Raw genomic sequence first — 23,558 nt, 5'->3', positions numbered from 1 at the left:
AAATAATAGAAAGGACTCAGTTTGCTCTGCCATGTCAAACAACAAAACCCCAAATCAGCTGGCTGGCAGCATTCTGAGGGGCTGTGTGCTCTCTACTGCCTGGCTGGCAATTACATTTGCTTACATACTAACTGCATAGGGGGAAGTCTGCAGGGGGAGCTTGACTCCATTAGTCCTCCCGCCCTTTAAAGAGGAAGGGTGGTTTAGTGGTTGAGGAATTAGCTTGTGATTGTGTGTTCAATTCCCTACTCCCCTATGTGATATTAGACAAGCCAGTTAGCCCTGGTCTATACTAAGGTTTTATTTCAAAATAACCCCTCTTAATATGAATTTATAAGTGGAGTGTCCACACAACCAAGCCTGTTATTTTGAAATAATGGGCCACTTATTATGAAATCTGTACTCCTGATTTTCTCAGGGAATAACACTAATTTTGAAATAGTGATTTCGAAATAGCATTTGTGGATGCTGCTACTTTGAAATAACGTCTCCCCAGAGTAATTTGAACTAATTGCTCCCCGGTGCTTCCTGGGGTTCTAAGTCGAGGTAGCATGTCCACATTGACAGCACCTGCCTTGGACTAATTTTGAAGCTTCCCCCTTGTGAGGACATGCTAGTTCAATTTTGTAAAATTGGGAGTTAAGTCTAATTTAGTTATTTCAAAATTGTTTCCTAATGTAGACATGGCCTTAGTTGGACAAGTTGTTTATCTGCCTGTGCCTTAGTTTCCTATCTGTTAAATGGGATCAGCAGTGTGGTGAAGATAAACGTTAATGGTGGAGAGGTGCCCAGTTGCTATGGCAACTCTGAGGGCTATAGAAGGACCTTGGCAGCTTTCTAATCTTCTGATGGGTTCTGAAAATATTTTTAATGCTGAGGTTAAAGTCTATTAACTGATTGTGGGAATTAAATAGGATGAAGTGAACTGCTGGCCATTGGCACACACCGAACACTACATGCGGATCCAAAATCCGTTGATACCTGGCTTGGGATGTTGTGGGATCTGTGAATAATGAAGCTGAAAGCACCTTTGATAAGAGCTCAACTAAGTCTACAGAGCTAACTGTGTTTTGCCCACTGAATTTAAGCCACCACACAGTTTGGCTAGCCAGTGTAGATGAGATGAAACTGTCATGTAAAAAGACCTTCATGTGAGCTAGAGAAATTAAACCCGTGAAGGCCCTTGTGACTATTTGTTAAGCACTGTGCACACACAGTCCCCACAGAAACTCCCCTAGCTGACTACAGGTGGGTTACAAACAATCTAACCAGTTCAGTCTGATTTAGTGTTCTCCAGGGCTCAGAGAAGCTGAAAGGATTCGGCTAGTGCTACTGCAGTACACTGGGGACCTGGAGGAATCTCACAGATTCACGGTCTGTGGGAATTCTCAGGAAATCGATCAGGATGGCACTACTCTTCTGCAGAGGCGGGAATAACTTAAATGGATTTAGCATGGCGAATGAAGAGACACTAACCGGCTTGTGAGTAAACAGGCATGATGCGCTGGGTCTGGTTCTCTAGTGAAGCCAAGAGCACTGCTTTTTAAACAAGGGCTTTGAATAGAGATGGGTAGCCTGGAGTTGAAAACACCAGCAGCTAGACTAGCTGAGTGCCCCCTGTCCAGGCGACCACAGCCACCATTGCGGAGCTACACCAGCAGAATTAACAAATGGGAACTAGAGGGAATGAGGAGTGTAGTCACAGCAGGTTTGTTTTGTCTGTTAGCTGGGACTGACCTAAGTCATGCACAGTTTTTTCGGCTCTCCATCACAAGGAGCACTTTGCAAACATGCATCAGGCCCTGAGCTCTGGCACTTCTAGTGAAGAGTCAAAAGCCTTTTATTATCCCTCTTTTTAGCTCAGTGGCTGGTGAAGTGGTTCCTATGTATAAATAGCATCAAGTGCTCTGGGCTTCTTTAGGATGAAAGGAGCTTTATTTCAGACACAATGATGCCTCATCTTTAATAAACCTGCTCTGTCCTCAGCCCTGCATTTTGCAGCATATGCTACCATCAGCTGCTTTGGAATCTGTTTTGAGGGACCAGTTGCTTTCCAGAGGCTCAGGTTCTGGGAGCCATGGCCTGTAGGTCACCATGCATTAAAGCAGGGGTGGCCAAACCCCTGCTCGCAAGCTGCATGCGGCTCTTCAAAGGAAAAATTGTGGCTCCCACACCCGCAGCTCAGCTCCCACACCCGTTCTGCATTCCCCTGCTCTGGCCTTTTTTCCTTGTCTGGTCAGGGCGCCACTTGGGGTAGCGAGATCTGATGCTGCGGCCAATGGAAGCCTGCTTGGGCCTTAAAGGGGCAGCGTTTTTTGGGATTTTTGGCTTGCTTCTTTCCCTTGGCTCTTTGTGCTCTAGCGGGTTGGCCACCCCTGCATTAAAGACTAAAGGTTATATCATGTGACAAAAGCTCCAGAAATACATCCAACCAAAATTGGTTTAGTCCTTTAGCCATACAGGTGTAGCTGGTCATGCTGACAAAGCCACATTGACTCTCAGTGATTTTTAGTGGAACAGCTCTGGGGCTTCAACTCTCTTTGAATTGTAATAAAGTTTAGTTCAGATTTGATTTGAATGACCCAGACTGCTCGTTTAATGCAGGGAAAGGGGTGAAGGGCTTGGCATCTGAATCTCTGTTGAATTTGGAAATTAAGTCCATTCTTATTTGAATTTCAGTAACTCCTTGCTCTGAATGGCAAACCGTGAAGAGACAAACAAGATGTAGAGCTGTACGTTCATCCAGAGAGAGAGAGAGTGTGAGCCCTTATCCCCAAAGGCCTTGCAGCCTAAATAGTCAGATAGGTGGGGGAAAGGAAGGGTTATTTTACAGATGGTGAACGGAGACCTAGGAAATCTGAGGGACTTGGGAAAAGTTACACAGGGAGGCTATGACAGAGCTCAGAGCTGAATGCACAACTTTTGGGGTCCAGACTAGTGTTGTAAACATAGGATCACTAGCTGAAATCCTGGCAAGATTCCCATTGACTTCAGTGGGGGCAGAATTTCCCTCTGTCAGGGTATGTCTACGCTAGCTCGTTAATTCGAGCAAGGTAGGCAAATGAGGCAACCGGAGTTGCAATTGAAGCCCGGGATTTAAATATTCCGGGCTTTATTTACATGTCCAGTCGCCATTTTGAAATTTCACTAGTCCAAACTCACTGCCGCGCAGCTACAAACGGCAGTGAAACATTAATTCGAACTAAGTCCTTAGTTTGAATGAACTGTTACTCCTCATTCCAGTTAATAGTTTGAATTAACGTTTCACTGCCACGGGTAGCTGCATGGCAGTGAGTTCGGGCTAGTGAAATTTCAAAATGGTGACCGGACGGGAACATGCAAATAAAGCCCGGGATATTTAAAGCCCGGGCTTCATTTTCAACTCTGGTCACCTCATTTGCCTACCTAGCTTGAATTAATGAGCTAGTGTAGACATAGCCTCATTGATTCCTTTGGAAAGGTTTCTCCCAGTAGCTAGGCTGCCGACTTTGTAATCGCATAAAACGGAACACTCCTGCCCTGTCCCATGTCCTGCCTCTTCGCCAAGGCTCCGCCCACTGCTCGCTCCATTTTCCTCTCTATTGCTTGCTTTCACCCATCCTTACTCACTTTCACCTGGCTGGGGCAAGGGGTTGGGTTGCAGAGGCAGGTGTGGGCTCAGGAAGGGGGCAGAAATGGGGGGTTCAGAGTATGTGTGAGGGCTCCAGCTGGGGCTCTGGGATGTGGGGTTTGGAGTATAGGGATGGCTCATGACTGGAGCAAGAGTATGGGGTGCGTGTGTATGTGTGGGGGGGAGGTTACAGGGTATGGGCTTCAAGAGGGAGGGGAATCCAGGCTGGGGCTAGGAGTTTGTGATACTGGGTCCCAATGGTACTTACCACAGCTCCCAGGAAGCAGCTGTCAGGTCCCTGCTGCACTTGAGTGGGGAGGAGGGCATCCAGGAAGGTGCTGCATGCTGCTCTCGGGCCTGCAGGCATCACTCCCATTGGTCGTGGTTCCCAGCCAATGGGAGCTGCGGGGTGGAGCTGGCACTCAGCTTGCGGTTCCCGCAGGAACCTGGCAGTTGCTTCCAGGAGCTGCACAGACCCAAGGCACATAGGGAACCTGCCATAGCCCCAGGCCTCTTCTGTGTGCTGCCAACCAGGCTTTTAACAGCCTGACCAGTAGTGCTGACTGAAGCAGCCGTGTTCCGATTTCGACCATGTATTCCTATTGAAAACTGGGCGCCTGTTGGCAGGAATTAGGTCAGTTGGACCTGCAAAGGCTTGCTAAGAGAATGTTTCCCAGTGGCTGAAAGTAACTTCTGTGCTTCTTTCATTTTTCCTGTGATCAGTGTCTGCCGGTTTGAAGCCAGTGGGAAAAGTACGGCGAGCCCTTGAGACCAGGGAATCTATTGGCATCTTATTGTGATTATTAGTTGTATTACAGTAGCTCCTAGATGTCCCCAACCAAAATCGGGGCCTAATGTGTTGGGTGCTGCACAAATATTTGAAAGCTTTTCTCTGTCTCAAAGGCCTTGCAGTCTAAACAGACAAAGCAGAGGCAAGGTGGGAGGTATAGAGCAGTGAGCTGATAGGCATGAAATCACACAGAGCCTCATGGCAGGAGACAGGAAGAGAACCCAGGTATTTGAGTCTCCATCTAATACCAAATCCACAGATTGTGCTTCCAGTCAAAAAACAAAGTGGAGCCAGAAGCAGGGGAGGCATTCAGCTCCTTGTCTGTTCATATATCTACCCTTTGAGAAGCTTCCTTGTCTCAGATAGTTACAGGTCTGATCGCCCTCCTTCTTGCCACCAGCCTGCGAGGCATTGGTAGTTTGACTCTCCGTACATTTTGTATCCTGGATTGTCTCTTTGCAAGGAGAAGAGGGGTGTAAGCAGCACTGTGATAGCTTCAGCACCTGAGGAGTTCAGGCCCACTGTTTCACGAGAGAGCAAGACTGGCATTTGGTTGAGAGTTGCTTCACCGCCTGGCCTCAGTTAAATGTATGAGCCAGCGAGTGCTGCCAGAAGGGGAAAGATGTGGTGGGAGACCTGTGTATACACGTAATGACTCTGAATCTAGCTGAACTTGACCTAAGGGCAAATCCTAGGAAATCAGAGCCCATGATTGCAGTGCTGGGCTTTGGGGCCGGCAGCTGTACCTCAGGGAAGAGGAGAAAGCAGACAGGGGTGTGCTCAGTCACTCAGCATCATTAAGAAGCAGCAGCAGGGTGGGGAGAGGGGCAAATGCTTTATATACAGAGCTGCAGTGGGGGTAGCTGTCAGGACCTGGCGTGAGCCAGGACTGAGCCAGCCTGATTGCACACCGGCTCCCAAGCTCCTTTCAGTGCAGAGCTGCAGCAGTTAATCATGCAACTAACAACATTTTTTCTCAACTATACGGTTCCTGGATTACACACTTCCTGACATCCCTACTTCCTGCAGGCCAAGTACCGTGGGCCCTTGGAAACTCCTAGTAGCTTTAAGGAGCATCTGTGTGGGTAAAAACTAGCTGAGGACCTGGAGTTCTGGGAATGCTTTTGGTAACATTTAACCTTTATAGCAATAACACTAATCCTTCTAAAGCCCTAGCCAGGCAGGTTGGTAAGTATTAATGAAGATCAAGGAAGTGAAGTGACTTTCCCCAAGCCACAAAGTGAGTTACGGTCACAGCTGGGAGTAGAACGCAGTGGGTCCTGATCCTATTCTTAGGCTGCTGGATCGCACCACTTTTGCAAGGGTAAATCAGTGCCAAAGCTCCATCCACATCCTTAGCTGCATTGCCAGTAGGACAGAAAAAAATCCTGCATGTGGAATCCTCAGAGTCTCTGCATTGCCCAGCTCTTTGAAGGAGCCCCCAGATTCACTTGTCTCCCATTAGTTTTGCATCTCGGAGTGTGACTTTAAAGATGACAGACGTAAACAGTGAGGTGGGGAATAGGGATGTTAAATATCGGCTAATTGAATAGTCGATTAACCTCATGAATTCTTATCGATTATTTGACTGTTCCATAGTCTCCCGGGAGGCGGGGCTGGCAGCCAGTGCATTCCGGCCCCACTCCCGAGGAGCCCTTGCCACCCTGTGCTGCGTGTGGGATGCTAGGTGGGAGCTGGTTCGCCAGTTTAAAAAACAGTTCCCCTCGCGAACCGGCTGCCTGTTGCCTTGTGATGCTGCCTCTGATACAGGGGCAGCAGCATGGAGTGGCAGCAGCCCCTGTCCGGGGGCAGAGGGGAAGGCCTGAGCTCCCTGACCCAGCACAAGCCGGGATTGAGCCAGGCTGCTGGCCAGCCTGCTAAAAAATGTACTTGTGGGGGGGGGGGGGGGAATGCATGTAGTCTATAGCATTAACCAGTAAGCTTTTGCTTATCGATTAATCAGTTAATTGACTACATCATTGCATCCCTAGTGGGGAAGGTAAATAGTGGGAGTAGAAACAAGTCAGCTCAGCTGTTTGCGCTGTGCAGTATTTCTGCTCTCCTTTATTTTGCAGCAGCCAGGGCAGTGTTTTTGCTGAGGGGGATGTGTGCAAACTGCTTACAAGTAGGAATTCCAGTTCCTCAGCTGTATCTCTGCAAGCAGCTAAAGGGCATGGCGGGGGAGGAGGGAAGGGGTAGAAACTGTAGTACGATACATTAATGTTGCTTTGGAGAGAGAGGGAGACTGATCATGAGGGGGTGGGGACTTTTTTTATTCCATGTTTTGTACCATGTCTAGCACAGTGCGGGGTCCTGGTTTGCAAAGTCAGTGGCTTTAGGTGAATTCTGCCTTGTGCTTGCCTTTCAAGCCTTGCCAAATGCAGCCTATTGTGAGGCCCAGGGCTGCACCTGATTTAAGCTGTAATTAATTGTAACCATTCTTAGTTCTTGTGTAAAGAAGAAGCCTTGTGGAGACTTCATGTCCCTGCATGAAGTGCTCTCCCAGGAGAATAGAGAGCAGTCCTTTAAACTCCTCCTGGTTTCCTCCTCTTCAAACAGCAAACAAATCGAAAGAGAGAAAAGTTGGAGTTGGATGCCCATTTGACTCTCCAGCAACCCTTATAAAAGTCTAGTAGGGTTCCATAAAGAAGACACCAGGAGAGGTTTATGGAAATAGAATGGGGTTGTATAGAAATTGTTCTCAAAAGCATCTGACAAAGTGGTTTTGAGCCATGAAAGCTTATGCCCAAATGATCTTTAAGGTGCCACAGGACTCCTCGCTGCTTTTGCAGATACAGACTGACCCGGCTACCCCTCTGAGACTTTTCAAAACCCTATAATAGTCAATGGAGAACAAGATCCTTTCTGTAGGTTTGGTTTCTGTAGAGAGGCGGGCCAGGTCACAGTTGGGGGAAGAGGCCTTAGGTGGGTTGGGAGGCAGTGGCTGGTAAATCACGCTGGTGTGCAATGTCCAGGCAGCACAGCTTGGGCTTATGTCATGTGTGTGAGGCCCTTTCAGCCCAGAGACACTCTAGTGCTGAGCAGCAAATAAAAACCTAGACATGCAGGGGAGCTCAGAGCCAGACCTGGCTCAGCAATTCCACTGGGCTGCTGTTAGTCAGATAATCTCACTCGCTGATGACGAGTGTTTGGGCAGAGACTGGCATGCCACCTGTACCCTATTTGCCCAGCTCCTATGCTCGGTACGGGATGGGGGCTGGGAAAAGGTGCTTAACATGAGGGATGCATGTTCTGGGGCAGCAGCGGGCCCTTCCTGGGCCTCAGAACTGATCTATCTCTATTGCTTCCTGGGGCTCCGTTGGTGAATATCTGGAGAGAACTACTGGCCATGTCCCATTCCCAGCCCTGCTTGGTACTTCCAGCCACTTCATACCCTCAGCCCAATCCCGACTTGCCTCCTATGCCAGGGGCTTAGAGCTCTTCTGCCAGCTTTACACTGGCTTCCTGCACACGGCACATTCTCCATGGGCTTTCTCAGGGAGCCACTTCCACCCCCTTCGAGGTGCCTTTGTGTTGTCAGCATGTGCCCATGCTGTGGTTGAGGCAGACTTGACAGAAATAACTGGGCTTACATGATGTTACAGACACCAATTGATTGGCTGCCCCTTTCAGGCAACTTCTAGCACTAGAGCGCTACCATCATACCTCCTCCCAGGGCTGCAACAGGGTACTCCCTCTTTTCCTTCCCCAAGTCACACAAGTGCCTGTACAGCTCTCCCCCTGCATCCTCCCACATGTTGTGAGCAGACGCAGAATAAGGATTTGATAGAGATGTGTGCTATTTGATTTTTAATATAGGGGAAGGGAATTATTTATTGCTGAAGGTTGTCTTCCTTCTTTTTCAGTTCTTCTCGTTCCTGCATCTCATTGAAGGCAAGAGCAGGCGAAGGAAAAAGACGCCCCTGTGGAGAACTGAAAGGTCTTTGTTGTGCTACAGCTTTTACCCACACTGAGAGGTCAGTGGTAGCTGTGTGTGTTCGCTTGGATGTCCACTTTAGGCGGAGGATAGCACTTTGCATGCGTGCAGTACAGAACATTTCATGCAGCTAGTGGGAAGGCCATATTTAACAGTTCCTAGCTGCTTTCAGCACCATCAGGCACCCACGGGTAGAGGTGATAAGCCTCAGGGTGCATTTTAAAAAATAAATCCTCACTGGTAGATCGAGGGGATTTTTATTTGGCACAGAGAGGCTAAGGGCTGGGTTTAGAAGTGCGGAGCGCATGTAATTGCCCTTCAGCCACTCTTAACATTAGGCCTTAAGTGATTTGTTCAAGACTACACAGCTGGTTTTTGGCAAAACAAGTAGTGTTTAGTTTCACCTGAGGACTAGACAGTCCCATCTTGTGCACTGTGTGTGTGGGCGAAGTTGGGCCCTGAAGTCCATTACAGACCTTGCAATGCAGCTGTAACACACCTTTTCAGCACTTCGCAGCTATGGTCATGGGAGGTATCAAAGGGCTACATACTCTACCTTCTGTCTGCCTTGTATACAGGCAGTCCCCGGGTTACATGAATCCGACTTACATCGGCTCCCTACTTACAAACAGGATGAGGCAACCCCGCACTAGCTGCTTCCCCCCAGCAGACCAGGGAGATGCGAAGCTAGCGCGCGCCCCCCCCCCCCCCCCCAGCAGACCAGGGAGACGCGGAGCGGCTTTTCTCAGCAGACACCTCAGCTTGAGAATAAAGGACTGAGGGAAGTGAGGTGTGGGAGAATAAAACTGAGATCTGGAGAAATGTTTGGCTAGAGTTTCCCCTACAATATGTACCAGTTCCGACTTACATACAAATTCAACTTAAGAACAAACCTATAGTCCCTATCTTGTACGTAACCCGGGGACTGCCTGTAAACTGGAGAGAAAATAAAGAGACATCTCTGGGCACACCCTGGATACCGATCTCCGAGTTGCTTTTCATTAAGTGTTGCCTTTTATGGCCCGGGAGTTATTTAATTTGCTTCGGTTAAGAAATAATGCCTTACGTCTCCATCTGTTAGACATAGCTTCAGGGCAGGTTATGCAGAAAAGTGTCTAGGACTGGCTTGCTTGCACTGCTAATTAATGCCTGTTACTGGGCAAGTAGAGGCAGATGCATTGAGCCACTTGGAGTGTGGGACTAAACAAGTGTCTGAAAGCTACTTGAGTGTGTGTGCGTGTACATAGCATAGCAAACGAAATCCAGAAGGCTGAGGTGGGACCCCACAACCAGACCTTGAACTGCAGGTGTCTCAGCACAGGGCAACGGCTGCTGCAGTTCCCTGTTCAGGACTGGATTTTCCTATGCCACAGTTGGGCTTATTTTCCAAAGTGCTCTGCTTGCACTGTGACCCTTGCAGCCATATGGTTAGAGGAGCTCAACACACAGCATGCCAAGCTCTATGGAAAACCAGGCCCCAAAGGATCATTGTCATGCTCCACATTGCTCCCAAGGCTTCCTCAGCAATGATGCACTTAAACATTCTGGCAGGCAGGTGCTCCGCTCCAATCAGGATCCACAGCTTGGCTGCTTGGAAATTCAGACGGATCTTTCCTTTGTCTGTTTCCCTGAAGATCAGCATTGCTCCCTACCAGTCAGCCTGAAATGGCTTTGGAATCTGCTCTGTGAGATTATACCAGGAAAAGGAGATGCATTCTGCACAAAAGGGAGTGTCCAGATAGAACCACGTGTTTCCATGAATAGTTTCCTTGGCGAGTCACCAAGTATGCAGGAGCAGCCTGTACTGGCTGGGAGGGATAGATCAAAAGGAGACAGCCATGATTGCTCTGTGATTCACTGGCTACCACCCTTCCATGAATCGTTGTGCTACATAAACCTGCAGCTGTTCTGTGCCTGGTCTTTGAAAACAGAGAGGAGGAGGACCTCTTGTGTGCTTTTATCGTTCCTCTTGGCAGAATAGCTGAGCTGAGTTCTGCAAAATCCTCTGAAAAGGCCTTACCTGAGGCTTGACAGAAACATCTGTGTTGTGAGAGGGGGAAATTCCCTGGAGGTCTCAGAGCAGTGGCAGAGGTTTCGGTGTAGAAGGCATGTAGCAATTCTGTCTTGTTCATCACCCAGATTGGAGATTAAGTTGGTTGTCCAGCTCTCCCCGCTTTCCCCAGATGCACAGTAGGTTTCTGGCAAGTCTCACATCTCCCCCTGTAAACACATAGGGCACTTGGGAAGTGTCAATTTGCAGGTGATCTGGCCCAGGGGGTGAAATACGAAAAAGGCAACCCAGGGACAGTAGTAACCAGCAGTACCTTTTGCTATTGGGCAGTGAAGATGCCATCAAAGAGCCCTTATTTTTTGGATGGTAAAGTGCAGTCATCCAATTAGACTGGGAGATTGGGTGAAATGAAAATCCAATCCAAGGGGAAGTAGGTGCATTGTTCAAGATACAGGGCAGATTCCCAGCAAGTGTTAATCAACCAAGGGAGCTGTACTCATCTACACCCACTGAAGGTCTGGCTCACAGTAATAACTTGGTAAAAGTCAAAAGCTCATATCCAGACCTTATTGGTGTTACAATGACACCTAGAGACCCCAATCAAACCCCATTGTGCTAGGCTTGGTACCTGTACACACGTATACAGGACGTAAGTCCCTGCCTCCCACAGAATTTAGAATCTAAATAGACAAGACAGGTAAATTCTGAGCGGGGAAACAGAGATACTGAGCATGACTTGCCCAGGGTCACACAGCAGGACGCTGGCAAAGCCGTGGTCTCCTGACTCCTAGCACAGTGGATTATGACCCTCTCAAATGGTGCTCTCCTCAGAGCAGCCCAGAACTGTACACCAGTGTTACCCCTCTGCCTTAGCCAGTGTGCTTTGTGGGGGATTAGACTGTGTGTCCGCCCCCGCCACACCATGCTGTTCTCTTCACCCACAAGCCCCTTGAGACACTGCCAGCCTTATTCTGCCTTGCAGGTAGCAGTCAATGACCCCAGTTTTTAAGTGGCTCCATATTAGTCGGCATTCGATTTAGCGGAAGATCGGCCGCCACAGTGTCGATCTTCCTGCAAGTATAGACATGCCCTTACTCTACTATTTCTAGTCTCTCACCCCCCAAACGTCTCTCCTGCTATTCCATACCAAGATAGGATCTTCTCTTGTGGGGGGGCGGGGAGGGCGGGGAATAGCCAGTTGTGTTGCCTCCTGTCAAACTGCCGCGTGGATTCAGAATAGGAGTAAATATCTATTAGGAACTTATTTCCATCACTGGCTTAACATACACTTACATCCAGGATGCTGTCTGTGAAAGACAAATGCACCAACCTACTAGGGTTGCTTTTTCTATCTAGAGCTGCTGCAGTGTCCGGTGACTGCTTCGTGTGGTTCTTTGTGAGGCTAAGACGATGTTTGGGGGGGGGGGGGGTATATCTTGGGATCCTAAGACTATTGTAGAGCTCTCACATCTTGATTGTTAGTTCAAATCCTACGCCGCGTGTCAGCAGCCATTATGATTTCTGTGAAACGAGTTTGTTGATCTCCGGAGGATTCCCATCCTAACTTGCATTCAATGGTCCCTTTACTGGCAGTTTTTGGTAATAGGCATGGACCCTAGAGAATGAATTACCTACAGATTTTGAAGGCAGGGGTGGACTGAGGCTGCCAGGGTAGCACAGGGTGAGCTGTAGAAACTAGTGCTCTCTGGCTGAACAAAGGTTGTGGAGCTTTAAATCTGTCACATCCCAGGAACTTTAAATTCATAGGAACATTGTTTAAAAGGAGGGGGGGAAACCCTCTGACACTGCAGGGCTATTCAGAGCAGATGACAGCACTACCATCCGCTCCTCCGTAGTTTCACTCAGCCGTATGGTAATTAATCTTCTCTAAGTGACATTGGAGTTGTCTGAAAGCCAGGAGAAGAGCCTGGTGGTTATTCTCTCTGATGAATACCATCCACTGTCTGAGCCACTCCCCGTCCATGTGAATGGACTTTCTCTTGCTAACCAGGGTATCCGATCCTCTCTTCGGGAAAAATGTTTTCTTGTGAAAGCAGGCCAAGGACAGGCTGGGGCAGAGCAGCATTGGGGATGGGCCCATTCCCACTGCTGCATTCCTATGGGTCTGATTTGCTGGCTCCTAAAGCGCTAGCCTGGATGTTGGTCGACCTGGGAGAAGCCAAGGGAAATTTCTCCCTGCAGTGGGCTGGCCTGCCATTCCTAAGGGCTTGTCTACACATTCAGTGCAATAGCTGTGTCGGTGCAGCTGTGCCCCCGCAGCATGTTAGCGAAGATACGACTGTGCTGACAGGAAAGCCTCTCCTCAGTCCACCTCCATGGGAAGCGGTAGCTGTGTTGACAGGAGAAGCCTGCCCATCAACAGAGTGCTGGCTACACCAGGGTTTGGTCAGTGTAACTGTGTCACTATGTGGATTTTTCACACCCTGAGTGACACGGTTACCTTGATGTTCATTTGTAGCATAGAACAGTCCTTAGCCAGCTCCAGTGGAGAAGCTGTTTCCAAGGGCAGCTACTGAATGAATGAAGAACAATAGCATCAATTGATTATTACGGGTGCTGAGTGCTGGGATGGTGATTGTGCAGCCCACACACTGGCTGGGTGTGATTCACTGTCCCGTGTAATGACACGCAGACCACTAGAGAGAGAATGAGTTTGCTCTACTCAGCCTTAGTTGAGAGCCCGTTGACTTTTAGCTCATGCAGTAGAGTAGAAACTCATGCATTAAGCTCCAGAGGTCCTGAGTTCGGTCCCCCCCCCCCCCCCCCCCCCCCCCGTCGGTGTTACACTTGCAGTTCATAGCCTGGATGGCAGCCAGAGCTATGTACTGAGCACAGGGTTAGGCAGTCTCAACGAGCCTCAGTGGTTTAGGGAGTGGCCAGCTACTTTCTGCACTAGCTGCAGTTTCCATGTGGTCTCCAAAGGGAGTCCGAAGTAAAGGAGCCCCAGGGCGACAGCTGGGGAGAGGAACAGCTGACCGGCAACTGTGGAAGAGAGCCTTGGACTGACCATAAACAGGAACAGTCTGAAAGGGCCACAACTTCATACCTGAGCAGCTTTGGATCCAGCCATGCCCCCAGTCTGCCATTTCTGCATGTACATTATCCATGTATTTATTACATAAAAAATGAAGGTCCTAAGCTAGAGCCGTCTCGAGGGGGTTGTTTTGGGGAGGTTTTTGCACTGCTGCAGACCCCCAGAGTAGATGGGCTGGGCTTGCATGGTGCAGTGTGTCTCCAGGAAGGGTTTGCACTTAAGTGCAATTCCATAGGTTGGACTTTTCATCGCCTACCTAAGCACTAACTTGGGCTCTGTTGGGAAGAGGGAAAGGCTGCCTGAACACTTGATCTTTGCTTTGGGGACTCCTGGCAATTTGATTTGGGCACGACACATCCTGCATCAAAAAGAGAGAAGGTGGGAGGTCTCCATCTGCCATCGCTTGTGATGGGGGGGCTGATTCTTTGGGGCTGAACATAACCTCAGTACAACTGGTGCAGATATTGATGTCCCTGCTAATACTTTACAATTAGCCACTCCACGCACAGATGACAAATCAGTTTCTCCTGAAAGGGCCAGATCCTCAGCTGGGATCAGTGAATTGCAGTGGGGTCACACTGATCAGAAACATACCAGATCTTCAACCTTTTGCAGTGAGATGGGCCCAGCTTCACGACCAGCATTTCTAACCTAATATGCATCCGCGATGACCAGCAGCCAATGGGAATCCAATTTGCATGTGTTTCTCTCTTCTGGAACTTGTTAAAATTAACCTTGGGAGCCAGAGGTGTCTCAAGAAAGGGTGTAGAAGTTGAGCTGTAGGAGAAGTAAGGTGGTACTGAGTTGGAAAAGGATAACACACAATGAGCCATTGGAAACCATTGCAACAAGATCTGTCTTGGGCCAAATGCTTTGCAGGATCCCCAAAAAGGATTGGATATTTGTACGGCTAACAGGTCCAGAGTTATGATAGTAAGCATTAAAAATGCCCAGGAGTTTTGGAAGGGACATAAACCCTCCTGCTTAAGGAGTTGAAGCAACCTCTATTAAATTATGGAGGTTAGGACAGAAGGGACTTTGCTAGGGAGTAGGTATCCATAATTGTGAGCTACAGGGTTCTTACTCCTTCCTCAGAAGCAGCTGGTGCTGTTCTCTGTTGGAGACAGGAGACTGGACTGAATGGACCCGGGGTCTAAGTCAGTGTGACTGGTACAACAATTCCTGCTGGAGATGGTGGTTGAGAGTAAGGAAGAATTCAGGGAAGGGACTTGAGTCATCTGGCTAGGACCGCAGGATTTTTATCCCAAGGGTGAATCACACTTGAATAACACTGACTTCTTCATGTCCAAGTAATTCATCTCCATTACCTGACATTCTCATGGAGTTATTAGGGTTGCCAGGTGTCCTGTTTTGAACCGGACCGTCTGGTATTTGAGCTTTCTGTCCAGGAAACAAATTGAGAAAATACCGGACATATAAATGTCCGATATGTTCTAATTAAGTAAGTTTTATTTATTATCATGAGTATCAGTACGTAGTTGCGTACTGCGTGAGCATGTCTACCAGCCAGGCAGTACGCAGCTACGTAGTAGAGGAGGAGGAAGGGGCTGGGCACGGGATGGGCAGCACCCCAGGATCTGCGTGCGCCCGGGCCAGCCCCGCTCCCCACCGACTGGTGTCCCCCCCCCCCCCCCGGCCCAGCCCCACTCCCCTTGACCCCCTCCCAGCTAGCCCTGCTTCCCCCGATCTCCCCTGGCCATCCCCGCTCCTCCCGACCCCTTCCCAGCCTGCCCTTCGGGCCGGTCTCCCCCCTCCCATTCTGAGATCACATATGTCTGGTATTTTTTTGAAAGCCTTCTGGTAACCTTGGGAGTTATTCCTGTTTGATCTGGGTTGAGGATGTAGTTTGGAAAAGGCTTGGGACCATAGTTCCCTGTAAGGTGTGCAGTAGACAGCTGCTTTGGGCCGGGGAGCTGGCTGAGGCCTCGTGGTGAAGGGGCCTGCTCCGGTGGGGGGCTGGGGCCTGCCGTGTGGCGGGGGATATGGGGCCTACTCTGAGGGCCAGGGCCTGTCACAGCTGTGTGGTGAGGGGGCCAGGGCCTGTTCAGGGGGCTGGGGCCTGCTGTGGCAGTGTGGGGAGAGGGGTAGGGAGGGCGTGGCCGGAGGAGCCGTGTGGTGGGAGCAGCCAGGAAGTCACCTCACGACTCTGGCTCCAGCCCTATCCCAATGTTAAAGGTGTTTGGTTTTAGAATCTTAATTTGGGCCTCTCTTAAATTATAAACAACTTTTAACATACTTCTGTACTTTGCCTGTTTGTGATTTTGGTCTTCTGTTGACAGAATCTTACTAGATTTTTATATTGAAGTATGTGGGGTTTTGTTTGTGGAACAATATTGTGGAAGAAGTGGGAAAACCAAATATTAATTTACTATACAGATAATCTTGTAACATATAGGTTTCCATTTAGAAGAAAAAAGTAGTAATTAGGGCTCATAGAACATTCTAATGACACTAAGAAAGTGAGAGTCCTTGAGACTGAGCAAATGTGTCAAGAGTTATGCTTGATTTCTTAAACGATCCTGTAAATCTTCTGAAAGAACATAACATTTAATAATAGTATGTTAGGTGCTACTTAAGGGTAAAGACACTTTTGCTGTCTTTATCTGTAATGTCATGAAAATGTACCTCAAGGACTTTAAAAGATGCACATAGATAAATATATCCTCAGTTTCACACTCAGCTCAGTGCATGCTGGACAGAACATTCAGACTTTAGTCAAACCTGCATGAATATTCATACATTGTAGACCGCTAAATATCTTAGTAAATCTTAATGCATTAAGTAGAACTACCATGTAAAGCAAATAGAAATGCAGGTTTCTCCTCTGGTGAGCTAAAGGATAATCTGTTTTCTCTCTCTCTCTGTCTTGTGCCTGTTTTTTATGTTAAGAAATCTGGAATGTTAGATAAGCTGTTCCTGCTTTTAGGACAAGACTTTGGGAGGTTTCAGATACAGGCGGAAGGCTCAAACTTGAACTGAAATGATGGGTGTGTTTAATATTTAACAAACACATCACTTGTCCTGTATATTTGAGTTAGATATATTTTTAACCCTGTCTCCCTCTCCCGAAAAAAATAGGTAAACACTAGTTAACACCAAATCTTACACCACCTTCCGCTGCTTACATTTTAATATCATGGAATTACAAATAAAACAAAAAATGGTTCACCAGCTGCCTACAGAATTTGAGTATTCAAGACCTAAATTTCAAATTCAAAAAACAAACAAAAATACCATCCAGGCTTTTATGATATATCCTCAAACAGCATAAAAATTCAAAATCCCAATTTATATTTTGCGTTGCAGCTGCCCATAACTTGCAATGCCACAGGTACTATGTAATGTGGACACCTGTCCTCTAGGTTATCAGCTGAGACCACAGACTCCTTTTCACATAAGCTACTGACTAGCCATTTTATATCTGATGACTTTCAAATACTATTCGCTGGAGCTTGATTACGCTACCACTAATTAGCAAAGTGCTTATTATTGTGAATAGTCCCATTGATGTTGGGACTACTCAGAGTTGTGAGCTATTGTTTTAGTATTCTTTCTTTCTTCCATAGTATATATAAAATTTGTTAGTAACAGGTGAGTGCCATGCACACATCCAAACAAGCGCACATGACCTCAATATTGGTGCACAAGACAAAACTTACTCTGCTCATGGATGGAAAATCTTAGTGGGAACACTACCTGGGATTTGCATTTCTTTTGTTCAGATTGGAAAAAATAATGAAAAGGGGTGTATGCGTGTGGAGTGGGAGGAAATGTATCCATTTTCTTCTTGCAGTGTTTCCTTACTGTGGTGTTGATCAGGATTGCTATTACAGTAGCAATACAATGTCCCAGTCAGGATTATGGTCCCATTGTGCTAAGCACTATGAACACATGTGGACAGACATGGTCTCTAGTCCAGGACGTTACAATCCGACTGAAGATGAGCTGAAAGAAGTGTGCCTACCAAGCAGGAGGAGGAGTGAGGGGAAGGTGGATGGAGGTAACACAGTAAGATGCGTTGATTACACAGCCTCTCTTTGATTCTATTAGGAGGGTTAGCATGACAATCAGGATACAGGAGTCTTCATTTTACAGCTCTTTTTGGAACCTCATCAGTCACTTGGCTGGGGTTCTTTGGGTGGGCACCTCCGCACTGGCTTGGAGAAGCGGTTGCTGTTTTCAAGAGGAGAGCTGTGATGCCACCCTAGTGGGAGATGGAGAAACTTAACAGTTTTTTTTTCATTGTGTCACATTTCAGAGGCCCACTGAGCCGGGAAGATGCGTGAGTACACAGAGAAGAAGGAGACGTGCGGCACGATCTGCCTCAAATACCTGCTCTTCATCTTTAACTTCTTCTTCTGGGTAATGAGCCAGCTCCCGCACTCCACTTGTGTGCCTCCCCACCTCCATTGTCGAGGGCTAGAGCTGTTGTCTCTGTGACCTGGATGGTGGGATGGATGGTATAGGGGAAATCCTGCTCCCACTGAAAACAATGGCGAAAACACCCATTGGCTTCAGTAGGTCCAGGATTTCACCCGAGGTGTGTGTCTAGACCCATTCTGCCAACACTAGGGGAAGGATGATAACCTCCCTGACTAGGAATAGGGCCTAAAATGATCAAGTATCATCAGCAGTGGGTTGCCTGCAAAAGAGCTGTTTTGCCCACTTCAGTGGAAGATGACCATAGACAAAGGATAGCATTCATTCATTCCTCTCTCATTCTGCCCGGCAGCATAGCACAGGTTGGCAGCGCAGTGAAGATGGGCAGGCTGGGATTATGGGGCTAATCACTGTGGCTATGTCTGCACTAGAGTTTTTCTCGCAGGCTAGCTTTTACAACGGAATGAATTGTGGGCTGCCTCTGTGAATTAGCAACCAGGTAAAATTCTCTAGTGAACATGAGGTCCGTAAAGAGGAAGAGCAGCCTGAAGGAGAGACGTTGGCTCATGTAACGTGCCTCCACTTTGGGGTTATTCCTGTGCTAATATTCATTCTCATTGGTGTTTAACTAGCCAGGCGTCTCACTTCTTGCAGTGCTGTCCCCTCCTGTGGTTCTGTTCTGGTACTAGACATAGATATCGTTTAGAAGTGATCAGTGTCACTCCTGGTCAGCCAGCAAGGGTGCAAAGCAGCCTCACCCTCTCCTCCACCCTCTGCTTCTAGGTGGCACTTCTGCAGTTGTGAGAGCCAAGAGCCTGATTAAACCTGGAGACATAGAACTCCAGTTACAAAGTTCTCCACCTCAGCCAGCTGGCATCCCCTTCCAGCTGAAATATTGTGCCTTCTCCCCCTTGAACCACCGTGGGGCCCTGAGAGACCAGGGGAGAGGAAGAATCAATTTCATTTAAGGCCTGATCCAAAACCCATTGAAATCCATGGGAGTCTTTCCCTTGACTTGAATAGGTCTTGGATCAGGCTTAAATCTGATCCCTGTAGCTGAGCAGGGGGTGGGTGTCCCTTTCTTGAGGAGAGAGGACATGTCCACCTCTCATGCCTTTCACCTGCTTGCCTCTTTATTAAGCTGGCAGGCGGGGCCGTGATGGCAGTGGGCATCTGGACCCTGGCTGAGAAGAGCGACTACATCAGTCTCCTGTCCTCCAACACGTACATGGCAACCACCTACATCCTGATAGTGGCGGGGATTGTCGTCATGGTTACTGGCGTCCTTGGGTGCTGCGCCACCTTCAAAGAGCGACGGAACCTGCTGAGAGTGGTAAGCGTTCTGTGTGTCCTGGGTCAGCACTGGGCGCAGAATGTCTTGTGCATGTGAGCAGAGAGCTACATCTCTTTCCCCCTGGAGAGCTGTACCAGTGACTCCTTAGCCCCTGACCGTCCTGCTCTTGCTAGTTGGGATAGATGGTCTGTCTTACCAAGGAGACCTTCCTTTCATTCTGTCCCACCCAGAGAATGTGTTGATTTCTGTGTGTTTCAATAGGTGCTACATCGTAATTGTATGCTACCTTTCATCTCAGCATGCCAAAACATTTCCAAAGGGGACTGCTCAGGGTGGGGAATGGGAATAAAATTGGGAGAGAAAGCAAGGTGGGCTATCTAAAACCAAAAAATAAGTAACTGTGATTCCACAGCAAAACATTGGTTTGTTGCGTATAGCAACATTTCTAGCAGTTTAAAAACAAATTTTCTCACCTCAATTTTTTTTTTTTATTTTAAAAAAAACCTCCCCATCACTTGACATTTTTTGACCAGCCTAATAATCTCAGGTCTGGGCTACACTACAGGCCTATATTGGAGTACCTACATCGCTCAGCAATGTGAAAAATTCACAGCACCCCTGAGTGATGTAGTAATACTGACCAAACCCTCTTAGTAGACTGTGCTTTTTTGGCAGGAGAATTTTCCCCGTCAACATAGCTACTTCATCTCAGGGAGGTGGATTAGATGGGAGAGTCGTGTCTTCATAAAAGCACTACAGCAGCTCGCCTGCTTCAGGGCAGCTGCAGTGTTTTAAAGATAGATTTGCCCTAATTCTCACCAGCTCCCTCTCAACTCTCCTTTATGGTCTCTAGGCCATGACAGTGGTTCACTAAGCAGCCCATCTGCAGTGCTGAGTGTAGTGACTGAAAGCAAAGGGCCATTGTCATTTTACAAAGAGCAACACTTCCACTGTGCCGTAGCCATTCCTTCAGTTTTGCAAATTACCTCTGACCTGAATGGCCTATCCCCTTCCTTTGTCCACTGGAGACTGGTGGGGGGGAGAGGGAAAGGAGCAATGAGCAATACTGTGATCCTACTTTGTGGGGTGCAGGTGCGAAGTGAAAATATGAGGAGTATGCCCTTATGAGGCCTGTGACAGGCTTTCAGGAGCTCTTGTTAGTGGTTTGTTCATTTGGTTTTTGAGGGATGGTATTTGGCTCCTGGCCCTTAGCAGTTCCTTTGGGCACCAGCACAATTATTCAGTGTGCTGAAGAGCTCCATTCATCTCCCTTTTGTCTTTCTTTCTCTGCCAGAATTTACAGATGACAATCTGATGGGGTTTTCTTTGTTATTCTGACACAGAAAACTAATAATTGTCTCATGGAAACAAAAAGATTGTTCTCTGCCTTTCTTCTCCCCTCTGAGTGGCTGCCTGTGACAGATCTATTGTCCATCCTCTCCTCTGGTTTAGTTGATACTAAGTAATCCACAAAAGAAATACTTTGTGCTCAGCGGGGCTCAGTTGGTTTGGCTGGCGGCTTCTGCCAGCTCTGAGCTCAGCCAGTAATCCCGACATCTTTACAACAAAGAAAAAGGCATCTGTGCCAGTGTGTCCCAATTTCTTTCTGTACCAAAGAGCCATATACATAGAGAGGTACGCCACAATGGGGAGGGTTTCCTGTAATTTTCCAGAGGCTCTTTAAATCAAACTGCAAGGATTTCAGATGTCAATCGGGGGGTGTATGTGCATTCGTGGGGGTTTTGAGCCAGGAAGGTATATTCTAGCTGCATTAGAGCAACTGGTAAGTTTTTTTTTTTTCCACACCCACTTCAGTACTCTTCTGTTTCATTTCTTATTGCTGATTAACAGGATATTTGTTTAGAGCATTTTTCTCTTTCGCAGCCAGCCTGATTCATTCAGTGATGCCACAGTGGTCCACATACTTAGGACTCCACAATTGCTCCCAGGGATTCCAGGCCTACAGTGAGAGATGCTCATGTGAGCAAGAGCAATAGGAGCAGGGCCCATTGTGATGGCACAAAGTCTGGCTTGTGATGGTTCACCCTGTCTCTGTGTTTCAGTCCCCCAGATGGTGCAGTGGGCCAGGGAGTCCTCTGGTCCCTAGCATAGGGTAGAGCAACCCCAAGACCTATTCTAAATGGAGTTCAGACCATTGCAATATACAAGAACAACCAGGACACAGGAATGTTCACGTCAGGCCCTTGCTAACCCCACACATCCTGAGATGTCCCTATGGACTGCAAAGCTTGACATGCTGTAAGGTTCCCACCTAGGATTCCCCCTTTGCCAGCTTTCATCATGCTTTATGTGTCTGGAATAGCATAAAGCAGGGGAAATGTAGTGGAGACTTAGGAACGTAATGTAAATACTGCTATTGGAGTACATAGCTCATTAGAAGGTGATCGGTCTTCCAATCATGTGGAGACCAACAGAGTGCACATGAGAAAAGCAGGAGCCTGTCACGGTAGAAAATGAAAGGCAGCCCTTGTTATTCCCACAGTCATAACACCTCTCTCAAATATTTGACTCCCTTGGGACAGAGAATTCGGTGAAAGTATTTTGCGGCTATTTAGTTAACAGCTGTATCCACAGCCTACAGCTAGGCTGAGGCCCCATTGTACTTGGTGCTGCACATCAAGCTGTCCTTAAGACTTCTGGAGCCCTACTCGGTACTGTTGAACTGGTGCCACTGTGACCAACGGCAGTCCAGGCTGGGGGAATGATGGTTTTTTAGAGATGTGATTTTATAATCTTCAGCAGGGGTGATGCATGGGGGACACGAGGTGAGATGGGTCGGCCGTTGAGGAGACTAGTGAGGCTGGAGGGTCAGTACTGGCAGCAGGGGTCTGCACCCCTTTTGCACTCACCAGCTGCGGCGAGGGAAAATGCAGCAAGGTGGCCTGAGCTCACACTGCTCTACAGCTGCACTGCGCTGCTTCCTGTGGGCATGGGGGGCCCTGCCCTGGAGCATCCCAGCCCGAGAGCAGCGCAAGCTAGAGCCACCTTGCTGCATTTTCCCCACTGTGATGCTGCTGGTGTGTGTGTAGAGGGGGAAGAGGGATGGCACAGACCCCTGAAAGGCTGGCCAGCAGCCAGCGGGGGACTAGCAGGGTTGGAGGGACATTGCTGGTAGCAGGAGTCTGCGCCCCTCCTCCCCCATTTCCATAGAGGCAAGTGGATGGACATTATGACCCAGTGGTGCCCCAGATTTTTGGGTGCCTTATGCAGCTAAATATTCTGCGTATGGGTAAGGACAGCTCTGCCCTACGTGCAGACTGAGACATGTCCAGCCCCAAAGAGCATAATCTAAACCCGAGGTAACTTACATTTCTTACAGGTACTGTCCTGTCACAACCCACCTCACTTGGGAGTGGCTTATAGTGGGCAGTGGGGTGCTGCTCTACAACAAGACCTGTAAGAAATTTAAATTTAAATTTAAGCAGAGGGTTGGGGAGTGTGAGGGGTGCAGGAGTTAGGGCAGGGGATTGTGGATGTGGCGGTGCAAAAGTCAGGGTTAGGGTGTATGAGGGGCTCAGGGCTGGGGATTTTGGGTGTGTGGTGGGGTCCAGGAGGTAGGGCAGGGGACTGGGGGTGCGTTATCTTACCCGATCAGGGTTAGGCTGCTGTATCTGGATGAAAGTGGTTGGATGAGAGGCTGGGCAAGGATCACCGCAGCCAGATCGTGGCCTCCCCTCCAACCCCAGCCATAGCAGAAGAGTGGTGCTATTTGGAAACTATGGGAGGGGTGGGCAGGCACGAGGTCCCTCCCCCAGCCTTGCAGGAGGGACGACTAGACCCAGGGTCCAACTAATTGTGGTGGACAAATAATGAAGAACAAGGCCAAGGGGTGCAGGTCGTAGGTTCAAAACAAGGGAACCGGATGAGGACATCGAGCAGAGAAAAAGCTGCTTTCGGCACCTGGGATTCCCAAGGGGGTCACCCATCCAAGTACTAGCCAGGCCCGGGACGATTTACCTGCTGAGATAGGGGGCGTTTGGTCCAGTATGGCCATAGGCCCTAGTAGAAGGGTTGCCGCCAGCTCTTCTTGCAGCTAGGTGGGGCTGGACCGCAGGGCCTGCCCCAGGATTAGGGCCAGGGCCAGGCCGCTGTGGCCAGGTGGGGGCTGCTGGAGCCAGGGCTGGATCTCTGGGGCAGAAGCTGTGGCTGGATATGGAGCCGGGCCACCACCGCTGGGCTGCCGCGGCAGTCACTAGGTCTGCCCAGGAGCATGACAGCTAGGGACAAACCACGACAGTCAGATAGGGGCAGCTACTGCCACCAGTCCCTCTCACTAACCCCTACAGCGCACCCCCAGCCAGCCCCTTTACACAGCTGGTGCTTACTGGAGCAGCACACTGGGGTGCACCACCTTACTTTCACTTCTGATTTAAAAGTTGTAACAGTTAAATGAAACAACCAGGCAGGGCTGACAATAGCAAGAAGCTTTAGCAGAGGCT

General features: G+C 48.6%; 1 protein-coding gene across 1 annotated transcript in view; it reads left to right on the top strand.

Moving 5' to 3' along the window:
- Positions 1 to 23,558, top strand: part of CD151 (CD151 molecule (Raph blood group)) — a 56,854-nt gene that overhangs the window by 13,579 nt on the left and 19,717 nt on the right. Inside the window, exons 2-4 of the mRNA XM_075928238.1 lie at positions 8,267 to 8,377; positions 17,683 to 17,786; positions 18,946 to 19,137. Of these exons, the coding sequence (XP_075784353.1) occupies positions 17,703 to 17,786; positions 18,946 to 19,137 (276 nt within the window). The 5' untranslated portion in view covers positions 8,267 to 8,377; positions 17,683 to 17,702. The remainder of the gene's footprint in view (positions 1 to 8,266; positions 8,378 to 17,682; positions 17,787 to 18,945; positions 19,138 to 23,558) is intronic.

The sequence above is a fragment of the Pelodiscus sinensis genome, chromosome 4 (genome assembly GCF_049634645.1).
Source record: "Pelodiscus sinensis isolate JC-2024 chromosome 4, ASM4963464v1, whole genome shotgun sequence".
NCBI lineage: Eukaryota > Metazoa > Chordata > Testudines > Trionychidae > Pelodiscus > Pelodiscus sinensis.
The sequence above is the reverse complement of the archived record's forward strand: the minus strand, read 5'-3'. Positions and strand labels throughout refer to the sequence as shown.